This window comes from Callionymus lyra, chromosome 8 (assembly GCF_982586985.1).
Source record: "Callionymus lyra chromosome 8, fCalLyr1.hap1.1, whole genome shotgun sequence".
NCBI classification, from domain to species: Eukaryota; Metazoa; Chordata; class Actinopteri; order Syngnathiformes; family Callionymidae; genus Callionymus; species Callionymus lyra.
Window position 1 is genome coordinate 184,482 of NC_141825.1, and position 14,280 is coordinate 198,761.

At 35.5% G+C, this 14,280-nt stretch overlaps 1 protein-coding gene across 4 annotated transcripts; it reads left to right on the forward strand.

Annotated features, from left to right (window-relative positions):
- Positions 1-25: 25 nt before the first annotated feature.
- tdrd12 (tudor domain containing 12) lies at positions 26-13,920 on the forward strand. Of its 4 annotated transcripts, none has more exons than XM_087797894.1 (35): positions 26-73; positions 215-295; positions 528-677; positions 905-1,041; positions 1,262-1,381; positions 1,455-1,510; positions 2,339-2,424; positions 2,520-2,694; positions 3,153-3,312; positions 3,386-3,445; positions 3,522-3,570; positions 3,700-3,776; positions 4,569-4,640; positions 4,830-4,890; positions 5,007-5,117; positions 5,329-5,511; positions 5,888-6,041; positions 6,354-6,481; positions 6,610-6,801; positions 6,916-7,044; positions 7,131-7,248; positions 7,316-7,452; positions 7,664-7,878; positions 7,965-8,046; positions 8,331-8,512; positions 8,609-8,816; positions 8,981-9,073; positions 10,643-10,797; positions 10,870-11,082; positions 11,263-11,324; positions 11,490-11,556; positions 11,618-11,731; positions 11,912-12,065; positions 13,399-13,492; positions 13,650-13,920. In XM_087797894.1, exons 2-35 carry the CDS (start codon positions 272-274, stop codon positions 13,721-13,723), a joined length of 4,092 nt encoding a protein of 1,363 aa, XP_087654020.1. In that variant the 5' UTR covers positions 26-73; positions 215-271; the 3' UTR covers positions 13,724-13,920. The 4 variants fall into 4 exon arrangements, with proteins under 4 accessions (XP_087654020.1, XP_087654022.1, XP_087654023.1 ...); XM_087797896.1 differs by having other exon boundaries at positions 7,968-8,046; XM_087797895.1 differs by having other exon boundaries at positions 54-73; positions 263-295.
- Positions 13,921-14,280: the final 360 nt, after the last annotated feature.

Consider the following 14,280-nt stretch of genomic DNA (forward strand, 5'->3'; position numbering starts at 1 on the left):
GTGAAAGGAAGGCTCGTCCACGTGTGTTCTGTAATTGCAGCACCTGCGAACATTAGCAGCGAGCACAGTTCAGGTAACCGTCCATTTCTGAATTATTTGTAACGTTTATATCTTTAAATAGGTATTTACAACTTTATGGAGACAATGCATATGTTTATGTATACAAGTTGTTTAGAAGTTTACTTAACTCTTGCATTTTAATTTCTTTTAAAAGGGTCATGTTGGAAAATTATAATTTTCTTCAAATTGTTTGCATTTCAAGTGCTCAGCAATGCTGAAGATAATAAATATGAAGGTAAGATTTCATTTGGAAGATTTCTACTTGTTTTTTAAGGTACAATAGCTTGTCATTTTTCGACGAAAAAGTGCACATTGCGTTTGGCATAACCAGCTTTTTCCCCAACTGTTTTCACGAGTTTATATTATTAAGATTCTTACTTGTCGTAGTGATGGACCATATTATAAACCAAGATAATGTATTGGATTGCTTCAAATAACGTTTGGACCTGTTCTGACATTTCTTTCAGGTAGACACCCCCTCATGTATTTGGGGTCGGGTTGTACATGATGACTCCAGCAAGCAGTACAAAACTCTTCAGTTAGAGATGAATCTCTTATACAATAACGTTGACAAGGACTGGCATAAACTTTTGCCAAATGCCATAGATGAAGGACAGGTAATGCAGCATTTAAAAAATGTCATTAGAGACCTGCAATTAAAATGTGAACTTGCTTTACGCACATAAAATGATCCATTGTATTAGATCAAACATATGTGTTAAGACGAATAAATGAAATAACTGCACAATTTTTGTTGTTGCAACATAGCGGTTTAAACTATAGACTTTGCTTGTCTGCTTAACTTGTCCAGCATCTTAAAAGAATGGTTACATGTCTCCAACAGGTCTGTGTAGTTTACTGGTCCACCATAAAATCTTGGTGTCGGGCTAAGGTTGAAGCAGTCATCCACGAGTCCGTTCAAGTTCGGGCTCGCTGTTTTCTGGTGGACTTCGGAGAACGTGTTAGTGTTCCATCTGACAAGTAAGGCACGCTGATTTATTGTTAAATTGACTGATATTTATTAATAAGTTAATAATAGTTAACTCCCTTTATTTATGACATATTACGTTTTACAAGAGATACAAATAAAGCGTAAATAATTTTACCTTTTGCATAACATATAAATGTTCGTCTTCATTTGGTGTGACCATCAAATTAGATTGAATTAATTTTTTAGCTTTATTTTTGCTTTTACTATGAGGATTCGAATTGGACTTCCAAAGTTTCTTCAGCTGCCATTCTGCGTGAGGCGCTTCCACCTTGCAAGAATTAAGCCAATGACGCTACATGTTTCTCCATATGAAGACAAGGTGGAGCTCATGTAAGATCCTCTACGTCAAACATGTTAATTTGAACATATGAGGTTGGGATTTTAGTTGTTTTTTGTGTCTTAGCCCGTCTTTTCAGTGGGATAGCTCTGCTACACTTTACTTACACAACCTGCTCCAAGGTGAGTAACATCCACATACATATCCTTTTATCTACATTCTTCTGCTTAATCCCTTATCAGGCCCCGAGGCTGGAGCCTATCGTACCCACTTGGGGCAAGGTATAGGGAACATGCTGAACCTCTTCAAAGTCTTAAATCCAACTATTGAATGAAAAAATAAAATGAGGGAATTCTCAACAACAGCTCATTTTATTTAAAACATATGTATACGCATCCATGTAATTTTGAAATCTTTTGACTAAAAACAAAAAACAAAAATTGCAATTACAAAAAAAGTACTAGAATAGATCAAGCACAACTAGCTGGTGTACTGCGTTTTTGCCGGGGTTGTGACTAAGAAGCCTACCTCAAGAGAAACTCACAGCATAATTCTTTTTTTAGTGTCAAGGATCTTGCCAGCACATTGGGTACACACTTATTGACAAATGGTAAATTCCTACTCACTTTGTGTCCGGAACGACCAAGAAAGCCGCACATTGATTTATTTTTAAATTGGTAGGTCAAATCAAAGTTGGACTTGTATACCGCTGCCGTGGTTTTCTATTTAGCGCCAAGTGCAATTAAACATTTAAGTTTCAACTTAACTTCAAGATATAAATTATATTCCTACTTAAGTTTATATAATATTTAATATTCATGTTGCATATTTTTTAAGAGCTAATTTCCATTTTTACAGATCACCTTAAAAATGCATTTAGTAAAAAAACATATATCACATGATTGTGATTATTGTACATCTGTAGACAATTTTTAACACAGCTTCAGTAGTGTCTTCTCTGAATTACATTTTTTTCTTTGCACTGTAATAATAAAACATTTGTGGCTTAGCTTCGACTGTAACAGAAGCAGTGTTGCTGGAGAACGAGCATGAATCCACTTCTATTGAACTCTTCATGACCATTGACTTTTTTAAGGTAATGTCTTCTCTCCTTGTATAATTATTATTGCAGGGATGTAAAACAAAATGCCAAATTGTTTGTTTGTAAACCTTATCTTTCCCTTCTTCCAGATCTGTGTCAATGATGATCTAGTGGCAAAGAGGTTTGCAAATTACAGCAGACGGATACCTGACAGTTGTGTGCTGGATAAAGATCCAACCCCTTTGATGTTATCATCTGACATACTCAACCAGACTTTAAATAAGACCATGCACAAACCACCTAAACAGATCTCATTGACCTCTGGTAAACACTAACTAACGCCTCCAACTTATTACAACATATAATTACAACTGCTTTATAGCAGTAGGTCGGAGAAAGTGTTTGCATATAAGTACTGAGAGACTTTTTTTTAACTTTCCAGCAAGATTAAACGTGCATACTTTAAGATATAATAATAATAATCTCTATTTATATAGCGCCTTTTTTAGGCCAGGGTCACAAAGCTCTTTGACAGCCATTCACACATACTGATGGGAGTAGGCTGCACCACATAGCGCAGAATCTGCCATCAGGAGCAATCAGGGTAAAGTGTCTTGCTCAGACACAACGACACAAGCTTGTCTGGAGCTGGGATTGAACCTGCAGCCTTTTGGACTGCAGGCAACCACTCTACCATCTGAGCTATGACGCCCCTGTATATGTCGGTAACACTTGTATATTATTCAGGATTCCTAATTTTTTTTTTTTTTTTAAATATGTAGTGGCATCACAGAGTCTTCCTGTCACTGTAAATGATAATTCAGCATTCCATGACAACCCTACAAATCGGTTGCTGAATATATCTGAAGAAGGAAATTTGGCAAATGCCACTAAAGGCTACTGGCCACCAATGGTCCAGTCAAATGTTTATACTTCAGAGAGGTAAAAGCATGTGTACTAGAAATATACTGTTTGCTTTTTGTAGTTTTATAATTGACATCTGATGTAATTACAGTGACTTGTCAGAGGACTTCTCTTTGCCTTCGGTGGTGACAGAAAAGCCCAGTTTGATCAGGTGCAAGCAAACATACAGGTTAATCTGTATGAAATGTAGAGTTTAATCTAACTTTGAATTTGACCACAAATGACAGATTCTCTGGTCATCAGGAGCTTGGCAATACAGACCAGCATCCAGCAAGTGTAAGTTTTAACTTGGTAGAAACATGCACCGCTATCGAAATTGTATTGTTTACTAAACCACTATTGGTCATCATTCTTTTTTAATGTTAATATTAACTGCATCCTTTCCACCAAATTTGGCTTTTTTAGATGGATGATCATAAGCCAAGTGAGCACCAACCCGTAAAGATGATTGTGAACCCTACGATCTCCAAAGAATCAGACTTGTAAGTTTCACAATAACAGAGTAAAGTCTTATGTTTGGTATAATATTAGATGCTGTATTGGGCTGTGGGCTAATCGGGCTAACCAATTGCACCATAAGTTTCTTAAAAGGCAACCTTTTTGATTTACTCACATGTCTTCCTCTTCAAGACGCAGTTAGTCTTTCAGTGGGCGTGGCTTAATGACAGTCTAATGTAAATAGTTTAATTAAAATAGTTTTTAGACACATACTGATGAGTAAAATAGAGGTCCAAGATCTAGGCAAGAGACCCTTAAATCAACACATTGGTTTCACTTTATGTCATCACTATTAAGATGTGCAATTTAAAATGGACTTTTCATAGTTATTGTTGAAACTACATTTGGGAGGCTTTGTTAATTTGACTAGGGTGAAACAATTTATTTGCTTGTTTTGCCTAAAAAAAGCATTTTCAAAATGACCACCAAAAACATCCATGTACCTCCGTGGTGCATTTGTTTTTCTGTAAACGCCACACAAAAGCATAAAATGTAGACTTATTAATTTTTCCCGGGCTTCAATACTATCTGGATGTTTTTATTCAAATTGATTTACATTTTTGTCAATTATTCTAAAAAGGAACAGATTATAATTCCAAACATTAGTCAACATGAGGGTGAGTAGAAAGTTTTTATTTCCGAACTATCACTTTAAATTGTTTTTCTCTTTGATAACTAGTTTACATTGTGATGTTTGATTGTAGTTTTGATTTACTTATTCATTTTTGCAGCTAAATTCACTCAATTTCTTAAATTAATCTATTTACTTTGGGTAGTGATTCCAGTGGACCGCAAGAGTCATTGGCAGTGGAGAAGCCCCCAAATAAAGAGTCAGAAGTCTGTCAGCGGTAAGCGGAAAAGCCAACGTTACATTTTATTGATTACCATATCACATATCACTATTTTTGTTAGAAATGGCGTGTTTTGACAAGTTGTGATATATAAAAACATTTAAATAAATACATATATATAAGGTAGAAATACATTAAATTGCATGTGTTTGTGTACAATTGATATTAATGCTGTGTCTGAGCCAGCTTTCGAATGTGGCTGAACCCAGGACTGTTTAAGACCAGACCTGAAAAAGAAAACAACCCGGTAGGTAACATTAAGTGTGAAAATAATATAAATTGGTTTAATTTGGCTTCATTAGTGGAAAGTGTTTTTTTATTTTATTTTCTAAATAAGGAGAAGTTTTAACAGATGTGTGTTAGTTGTTTCCAGTTGATCTGATGAAGAATGAGATTTTGGTGCATTCAGCACTCCCGCCATTGGAGCCCTTCACAAACCTGGATGAAGTTCACCTCACTGATCCTCTCTGCAGGGTAAAGAGTGACTAGTGTTAACTTTAACCAATTTAGATCCATCTTGATATCAATCATATTTTCTATTTTTATTTTACTTCGTCATATAGCATGTTTAGATGGTTATAAATAATTAATTATTTAGAATTTGTAAAAGATATTAATAAACACATTTTTGTCTACACAATTAATTTCCAATTCTGCTACTAAAACCTGAATTTTCATGGCAAAGGAATTGAAGAGGCGCCATCCAGCCTTGTCTGCCTCAGAGAGTCACAGCTGGCCACATCTTGCACAGGGATCCAACACTCTTGTCATCTCAAGCAATGGGGATGATCTACTCACTTATATACCTCCAATCCTTCACCATATCCTACTAAACTCTGTCTACTGCTCCCAGACATCAAGCACTGGGGTGAGTACATCCACCTTAGTTTTGAGTAGTTTCAAGTATTTGCAATCACCCAACTATAAAGCTCAGTTGTTGAATTAATGTTATTAATACACACTCATCCCTTATGTAAATATATGTATTTAACTCTAAATTGGAAATGAGTATAAGATGGGCTGAGGTGGGTAGAAATATCATGCTACATGTGGAAAATGTTAGTTTCTTATAATCTAATGAAACATTTTACTGACTATCTATCCATTAATCCTAAAAGTAGAATTAACTATTTTCTTTCTCTCTTCTAATTTGCTATTATACATATTTTGCAATGAGCAGATCAGTAAAGAAAACATGTGTGTGCTTAAAAAAAAGTGACTATGCTGTTATTGTCTCTTTTCAGCCCATAGCGGTGGTGCTGTGTCCCAGCTGGGAGAGAGTCCAAATGGTTTACAACCTGCTGCAGGAGTTGAATGTTTCTCGGGTCTTAAATCCAGTCACAGTGCTGTTGGGCCATGGGAAGGAGGAGGCAAAAGAATTGAGAATCTCCAAAAACTGTAAGTCTCCGAAAAGAGTATCAAATTTGTAATTTCGTATTGACCAGTTAGTCCTAACTAATTATAAAACCACAGAATACAAAGTTGAGTCACGGTCTGTCTCCTGGCAAATTCCAAACAGCCACACAAGTCCAAGCTCACACACCAAGGCTCCAGTTCTCCATTACTTTATAATTAAAGAAGACATTTTGTTTTAAAACTTCATGATAAGATAAAATTGTGTTCACTGTTCACTTATTTTGGTCAATGTACCAGAATTTAATGTGATGCATCTTTGGTAATTCAGTCTAAATAAAGATGTATTTTCTCAAGGCCTTTTTTTAGTGACGACACCATTCACTCTGGTTCGCCTGCTCTCTTGTCGATGCTTCCTGTTTCTGCATGTTTATCACCTGATCCTTGATGAAGCCGACGAGCTATTCATGCGAGCTGCTGACCAGGTGACTGACATGCAAGGGCCCGTGCTTCAGTACTTGTCTTCTAATTTATGGTTAATGTTTTAAACAATTTATATTTAACGGATTGAATGGTTTATTCTTTTTGATAAACATCAATGTCCTTTGGGTAGATGTCAACCGTTCTGCAACATTTTAAGAAGATAAAATCTGACGAGGAGAACGCTCATTGTCCACAACAGATTGTTGCAATGTCCAAGCACTGGACACATGATATGGAATCTTTGATAACAAACTATATGACCCATCCTTCAATTATAATCTCATCCTCTGAGGAAGCTGCTTTTTATGGCAAAGTGCATCAGGTTGGTTGTATGAATTAACTATGATGTCACATTATTATGATCGCTGTCTCATACAGTAAGGCTAGAGATCACTAAAAAATGCTTTTTTAATAAAGGATGTTTCTTTGCCTGAAGGTCGTCTATATGACTCTGGAGAGCAACAAGACATCAATTCTTTTGGGCGCTTTAGACTTCCACCCTGATGTTGGCCAGAAGACACTTATTATAACCCACTCTTCTGAAGAAGTCGATGATGTGTTCAAGGTATTCTAATGTCTTATAGCTTTTCCATGAATTAATAATCCTTAAGTACCCTAGTTGAATATCTTATTTTTCATCTGAAATGTTAGGCCATTAGCAGAAAGTCGGCTCTCTGCCTCAAGCTCCATGAAGGATTAATAAAGCAGATTGATGAAGTGTTAATTCACTGGAGGAAAGAGATTGGACCTGGAACTCATGTAGTTTTAGGTAAAATGTACATTTTGATTTTTTTTGTCTCCCTATAACACGTTGTTTATTATCCACCTTTGACCAGTGACAACCAATGAGTGTCTGAAGAGTCTAGGAATCAGGGATGCAACTTGTGTGGCTCACTACAGTTTCCCAACTTCGCCCAAAATCTTTGGCCGCCGTCTCTTTTGCATGTCAGACAACTTCAGGAACCTCTCAGGAGTAAGACCACAACAACTGAATGCCATTTATTTGTGATAAAATACCTCAACTGCAACCATATAACTGCTGTTATGTGTATCTAGTTTGTGAGAAATTTGCAAGCATCTTGTGGATCTCATTTTTAAAAAACTATCAAAACTTACTAAATTACAGTTTAAAGCTGTGTGAAACAGTTACTCTTTTATTTATTTATTTGTTGAATTTCCTCTAGATGGCACAGTCTGACAGTTTCTCTCATGACATCAAGTCACTATTGCTCATCTCGGAGAGGAACGTCCGTCATGTGACTGGCATTGTCCGCTACATGAAACGAACTAATGCATTGCTACCTCCAGAACTGCAGACGTTTGCTGAGGGCATTCAAGTGGTACAAGAAGAGAAAAAGTCCAGTTTTTGCCTCTCCCTAAAAAGCTTTGGGCTTTGCAGGTTAAGTATAAACATTTTCTTTAACTCTTAAAGGATTTTTTCTTTAAAAGACACATCCTCTCCAAAGTGTTACTGTTCCTTTTCAGTAGCTCCAGCAAGTGCCTTGATCGTCACAGGTTTGATTCCTTCCTGGATGGATCAGAACTACCTGCATCTGGAATAATTGAGGTGACAAATCAGTGAATGGTTTTTATTCCTGTGACAATATGAACAATAAATGGGCATTGCTATAACTGTTAGTTTTGCTGTTAAGAGACTTAATTTTGGTTTTAAGTTAATGCCCCAGACTTCAGTTCTGGTGTGCCTCTTGAAGAACAAACGGGTTGGGTTTTCTGGCACATAGAGTACTCTCATTTGCAATACTTTTACTTTTATAATATTAAATGATGTGTACACTTTCAGGCATTATTTTACAATCAGCATGTTATAATACGCTGCATCTCTGCATCTAGGTTCTTCCTCTCCATGTTAAAACGGCTTCAGTCTACTTTGGTCGAATCCTAAATGCAAAAGGTGAATTTGAGAAGATGATGTCCGAGCTTGCTTGTTTTTATGCTGAAAACAACATTGGAGTAGAGGAGAAGGTGCTTGGGAGAGGACTGTACGCTGTACAAGAAAACAACGACTACCACAGGTGAACTTTGTTTCAAGAAAAAGCTCTTTTTAATTGTAATTATTATTATTATTAAATGTGTTAATTAAATATTGAAGAATTACCTTGTGCTAACAGGGTCAAGGTACTGTCTTTCCCGGAACAAGGCAACCAGCTGATCTTTACAGTTATGGCTGAGTTTATCGATGTAGGGAAGAAAGAGGAGCTCAAATCCCATCAGCTCCTCCCGTTGCCACTAAGGTTCCACTCCCCACCCGGCCAAGCTGTGGAAATCATTCTATGCCAGATGAAGCCCATTGATGCAGAGACTCAGTGGCACCCAAAGGTTATTTTATTCTCATTCATATTCACACAATTTACAAGGATTACTATTTTCTTAGGCCATTACCCAAATCAATTGTTAACCATGGTTCACTAAGACTAAGTGATTCTCTATCCAATACAAGCTCATTTCAACATATAATACAAAATGCTGTGTCTGCCATACAGGTGACCAGAGCTGTCAGTCAAAAGATCAAGGGTCTGCAACACAGAGCTAGAGCTGTTTTCTCTCTGGGAAACACTGTGTTTGTCGATTGCATGGTAGGGTCTTTCTTGAGCTTTTTGGTATTAATACTGTCAACAATTTTTGAATGTGTCCTTTTCTTTCATACAAAGTTTTTGTTTTGTTTCCTGTACTGATCTCCTCAAGGGAAAACTAATGGAAAACAATTGTGTAATGTTTTAATGTATGGGTGAGGTGGTGAATACACATTTTAATCAAAATATTTTACACCATGTGGTATATATTTTTTAATTGCAATGGCCTTCAATCGTAGGCTTACTAAAAATGAGATGGTTCCAGAAATTGTTTCAACTTCTGCAATCAAATGCTTTATTAGCTATGGGAATGACCCAGTGGATGACAGCTGTATGTCCTCTAATAAGACTAATATCTGACCCTGATTTCTTTAATTTAATTTTACGTATACTGTGTCTTCATATTTGCTACTAATTTTGTTGAGTATGTTGAGTATTAATTAAGGAGAGCAATCTACTGTACATTTTTTGACAGAGAATATCATGTCTGTATTTATATAACAGTCCTCAATATGTACTATAAATCATAAAAAGAAAACAACAGTTACAAAACTAGTTTTGAAGACATAGTCGGGCATATCTGTTCCATAGATACGCCTGATATGATTCCATCCTTACATCACTGATATGATCCAGCCTTACACCCCAACTCAGGCTCAGAGGTCTGTGGATCACAATCTGCTGATGGTTCCTCGCACACGGTTCAGGACCAGAGGAGAGAAATCCTTCCAGGCTGTTGCTCCTAAGCTTTGGAACGATCTTCCTCTCTCTTTGCGCTTGATGGATCTACTGACTCCTTTAAGAAACATCTTAAGCCTTTTTTTTTTTATGTGCAGGCTTTTCCTTGATTTTCTGAGACTCTTTGAGACTGTTTGTCGTATGTGTCTTGACCTTTTAAGCATATATTTTAGTGGGTATTGTTTTGATTGTTGAAGCGCTTTGTGACCTTAGTCTAGAAAAGCACTCTACTAATATTACTTACTTTCATAGTCTGTTAGATTGTTGCCAAAGTTCTAATCAATATAGAGTTCATAGCAGTTTACTTCTTATCACCCAAAGCTGTATTAAATAGCTTTTTTAATCAATACAAACTTAGATGGAAAAAACATACTTTGATCTAAGAAATTTAACACATTTTATAGACTTAAAAAAAAACCTGCATCTATTCATGTATACGACAAACATTCTGTCTAAGTTTAGTAGTATTAAGATAAAATCAGCTCCCTACTGAAATGGCTATTTGTTTAAAATTGAGTACAAATCCATCTTTATAGAAGCATTTCTGACAGAAGCAGTGATACAAAAAAGATCAATACAATTTTTATTTTGAAAAAGTAATGATAATGAAACTACAACTACAAAACGACCTGCAGAATAACATATTAGCATACAGTACATTCATCATTTCAGGTTCCTTCTTTTCTCCCTTAGTTAAAGTTAATATTTACTAAAAGCTTGTTTTGACTGAAAATAAAAAATAATGAACCTGTTATGTGCCTTAATTATCATGGGCTCTTTCAGTTTATCGATACTTTAAAGAATGGGTTATAACTATGACTGTTCTTTTCTAAGGTCCATGTGACAAAAGTTCCTGGTTTGAAGACTCAGATAAATGAGTACAATGTGAAATCACTGATTATGGAAACGGGCATGGGAGAAGAAAACCCTCAACATCTGGATGTGCTGCAAGCCCTGAGTCAAAAGGGTCCTGATGAGTCTATAAATCTGTAAGTAAGGAAATTCCCCAATGGACATGGTGTCTATGATGCCGTGTCTTTATCTGTGTGTGGTGATTACAGGTCTACCACTGACCATGTGTATCAGGGTAACTTCATTGATACTGAGGCTGAAGTTATTGTCAGAGCATTTAAAGAGACTCAAGTAAATGAACTGACCCACCTGAAGAATAACTTGACAGATGTGCAAAGTATTCTAGAATCTTCAGACCCAGCATTACATTGTGGCCACGACTTGGTGCCACAAGAGGACAATCCTCCTACTACCTTTCCAAGGTGGGTGATTTTATTTGATGTTGTTTTGTATTATAAATGACGATTGTTTTCGTAAAAATGTTTTTTGTGTTTTTCTAATAAAGATTAATGTATATCTAAAACTTCTTTAGTAACTTTCCTTAACCTAACTGTTATAGTGTAATTTAATGGTAATATTGATAATTTTCTCTTGATTTAAAGCAACAACCATGAAGCGGAGGTTTCGATCTGTGAAAGGAATCAGGTCTCGTCCTTGCAAAAGGGTAATCTTAATCTTGATATACTTCAACTGTCTCTTTGGTCATTTGTCACAGTGACCCTTTTTATGCTGAATCAAAATGTGCTTCTGAAAATTATATTTAACCAAATATTAAAATTAAATGTCACAATTCTTTTGTAAATTCTAATGACTTTGGTTCTATTTGAAGTTGTTGCTCATGAACCACATGTTCAGCTTCCCATCACCAAAGAAAAGAACAAGGACACGCCTCAAAGGTAAAAGTTATGCTTGTCTAAAGCAATGAGAACAATAATTTCATTATTTTTCCTTTCTCAGTTTGCACCCTCAGGTTCGTTGGTTCCAGACATTAGAATCTCTGATTGTCACAGTGATGTTGATAGCGCCAGAAAAACAGCAATGCGGATTCTATACAGACAAAGTTGTCTACAGGTGAATTTTATGCCTCTTCACTCAAAATATTAGATGCATGTCAATAAACCTAACTGTCACGCATCTAGACCTAACCAATCTTAACCAGGGAATGTCTAACACAATTCTTCAAGCACAAAGACACACCAGTCAGGTCTCCAACACCACTTTTTAAATGTTTGTTTTATTTAACTTGCCAAGTGGCCAAGTTAATGGTCAGAGCTACAAAGCTGAACTCCAACTTCAAGGAAGCATCCTTGCTGACCACTGCTCCTGGGAGATGAAGTCCAATGAGCCAGTTCTCAAGCTTGTCAAGCTTCAAAGAGGACACTGGGATCGGCTTGTTCAGGGCAAGGTACGTGTCGCCTGCAGTGTTAGTGAAATAAATAAAGTACCTCTAGCATTGGATTCTTCTAGCTTTAATCAAGCATAGGTATCATGTTGCAGAGCCTAATTTATTGCACGTAATATCTGTCGCATATCCACTTTTTTGGCACGATTGATATCGTGTATTTATTCATTTTGCCGCACATTTATAAGAAGAAAGCGTGCAGTTGCAATGCAAATGTAGCCATTCTCACACCACACTTGAGATTTCTCACACTTTTTCCCATTTAATACTCTAATACTCTTGGAACTTTAATATATATTTTTTCTTACGATAAAGAACTGCTCATTTTCATGTAAATCTAGCAAATCACGGAAGACGAATTAAGAGCAGCGCATCAGTACAACATTCCGTCTGCCTTGATATACTTTTATTTATGAGTTTCATACTTTATACTTTTTTACTGTTTAAAATCGTCATCTTTTTTATGTTATTCATTAGTTCATTCGTTGTTTGCCATCTCTATTGACTGTTTAAAACAGATCTAGATTTCGATTGTCACCCAATTAATAGGTTTCAGGTCATTTAATCAAATTAGTATTAAGATCATTGCAGGTTTAATAGTTTAAATTCCAATTAGACCAATTCTTGTAAAATTTGATAGAATCTGTCAAAATCTGGTTTAAACATGAGCAGATTGTTTTATTTTATTAATTTTCATAAAAAGGTGGTATGACAAATATGATAGCATTACGATATTATCCAATATTTAATTTTTAGTCTATTCATTGATTTTATTTAATTCAGAAAGTCAAACTTTTCCTTGATTAATAGAGAATTAAGAATAGAATGTTGAAAAGCAACATTATACTACTGGTGGTAAAATTGGTCAAAATAGGCTAGTCACATGATTTTTAGTAACAGTAGCCTAGTCACATAGCTGTAAAATAATGTATATTTTACAGTTTATAATTCTTCAATTTTTTAATCTAATAACTTCATACTAATTTCAGATCTGATCATAATGTTTGTGACTACAATCTGTGGATACTTGTTTGCTGATATGATTGTCATATCACTGAATTAAAGGATATGTGTAGCGCCATAATTATGATATATAGATTAACATACTAAATTATTTATTATTAAAACCTTTCTGTTTATATATTTTATTTTGAAGCATTACTTTTGTACCTGCGTTAGGCTGTGATGTTTTTTGCTTGTCCGTCCGTTGAAAACTGATTACGATGAACAAAGTAACAAACATTGGTAAACAATTGAACACAACACAAGAAAACTGTTAAATAAATTAAAACAGAGAAGAATTTGCCATTTTTATATAACATATTTCTGTTTGCAGAACATTTTTGTAAGTTATGATTTGGCACACCTGGAGGAGGATGAAGAACAAGAAAAGAAAATGACCATAGTTGAGAAACACAACCATAGAACGGGTAATTATTTTTCGATAAAATGAACGTTGAGCTTCAGAAAACATTGATTGATTTGACTTCTTGCGTACCACATTGTTTTCATATTGATTGTATTCATATTGGGCATATAATCTATAACCCGAAAACACTGTTTGGTTGAAATCATGTTGTCTTTCAGAATTTAGTTTCTTTGGGGAAACGGGAGAAGGAATCTGGTACATGACTTCAGACAGTGGCAGTGACAGTGACTGAAAACTCCTCGCTATAGATCTAAAACCACATTCTTTCAATGGCCCCCCAAACATGTTCTGTTCAAATTGGGATTCTAAATTGATTTGAGTGTGAATGGATATTTTGTTTGATTTAGTTAACTAGAAAATGAAGGTAATCGCCTTCTGCTCTTCTGTTTCTTTTTTTCTGAATTAGTAAATAAAAATGTTTGCATTTTCCTTTTTTGTATTCTATGTATTTGAGAAAATTGGTAAGCATTGCTATAAAGCTCATTATTCCCTATGTTCAGGACCAGAGGAGAGAAATCCTTCCAGGCTGTTGCTCCTAAACTTTGGAACGATCTTCCTCTCTCTCTGCACTTGATGGAGTCTACTGACTCCTTCAAGAAACATATTAAGTCCTTTTTATTTGTTCAGGCTTTTCCTTGATTTTCTGGAACTCCTGTTGTGTTATCAGTTTTATCTTGACCTTTAAAGTATATACTTTATTGAGTATTGTTTTGATTGTTTAAGCGCTATACAAACAAAAATTACTTACTTACTATATAGATGTTCATGCCACGCTATTAATGTTGTTCA

Excerpts from the sequence above, each read along its gene's own strand:
- tdrd12 (XM_087797894.1), top strand. The coding sequence starts at position 272 with ATGCTGAAGATAATAAATATGAAG. Across the intron at positions 3,446-3,521 it reads GAAAAGCCCAGTTTGATCAG|ATTCTCTGGTCATCAGGAGC; the intron begins GTGCAAGCAAAC and ends CACAAATGACAG. Across the intron at positions 7,879-7,964 it reads AAAAGCTTTGGGCTTTGCAG|TAGCTCCAGCAAGTGCCTTG; the intron begins GTTAAGTATAAA and ends GTTCCTTTTCAG.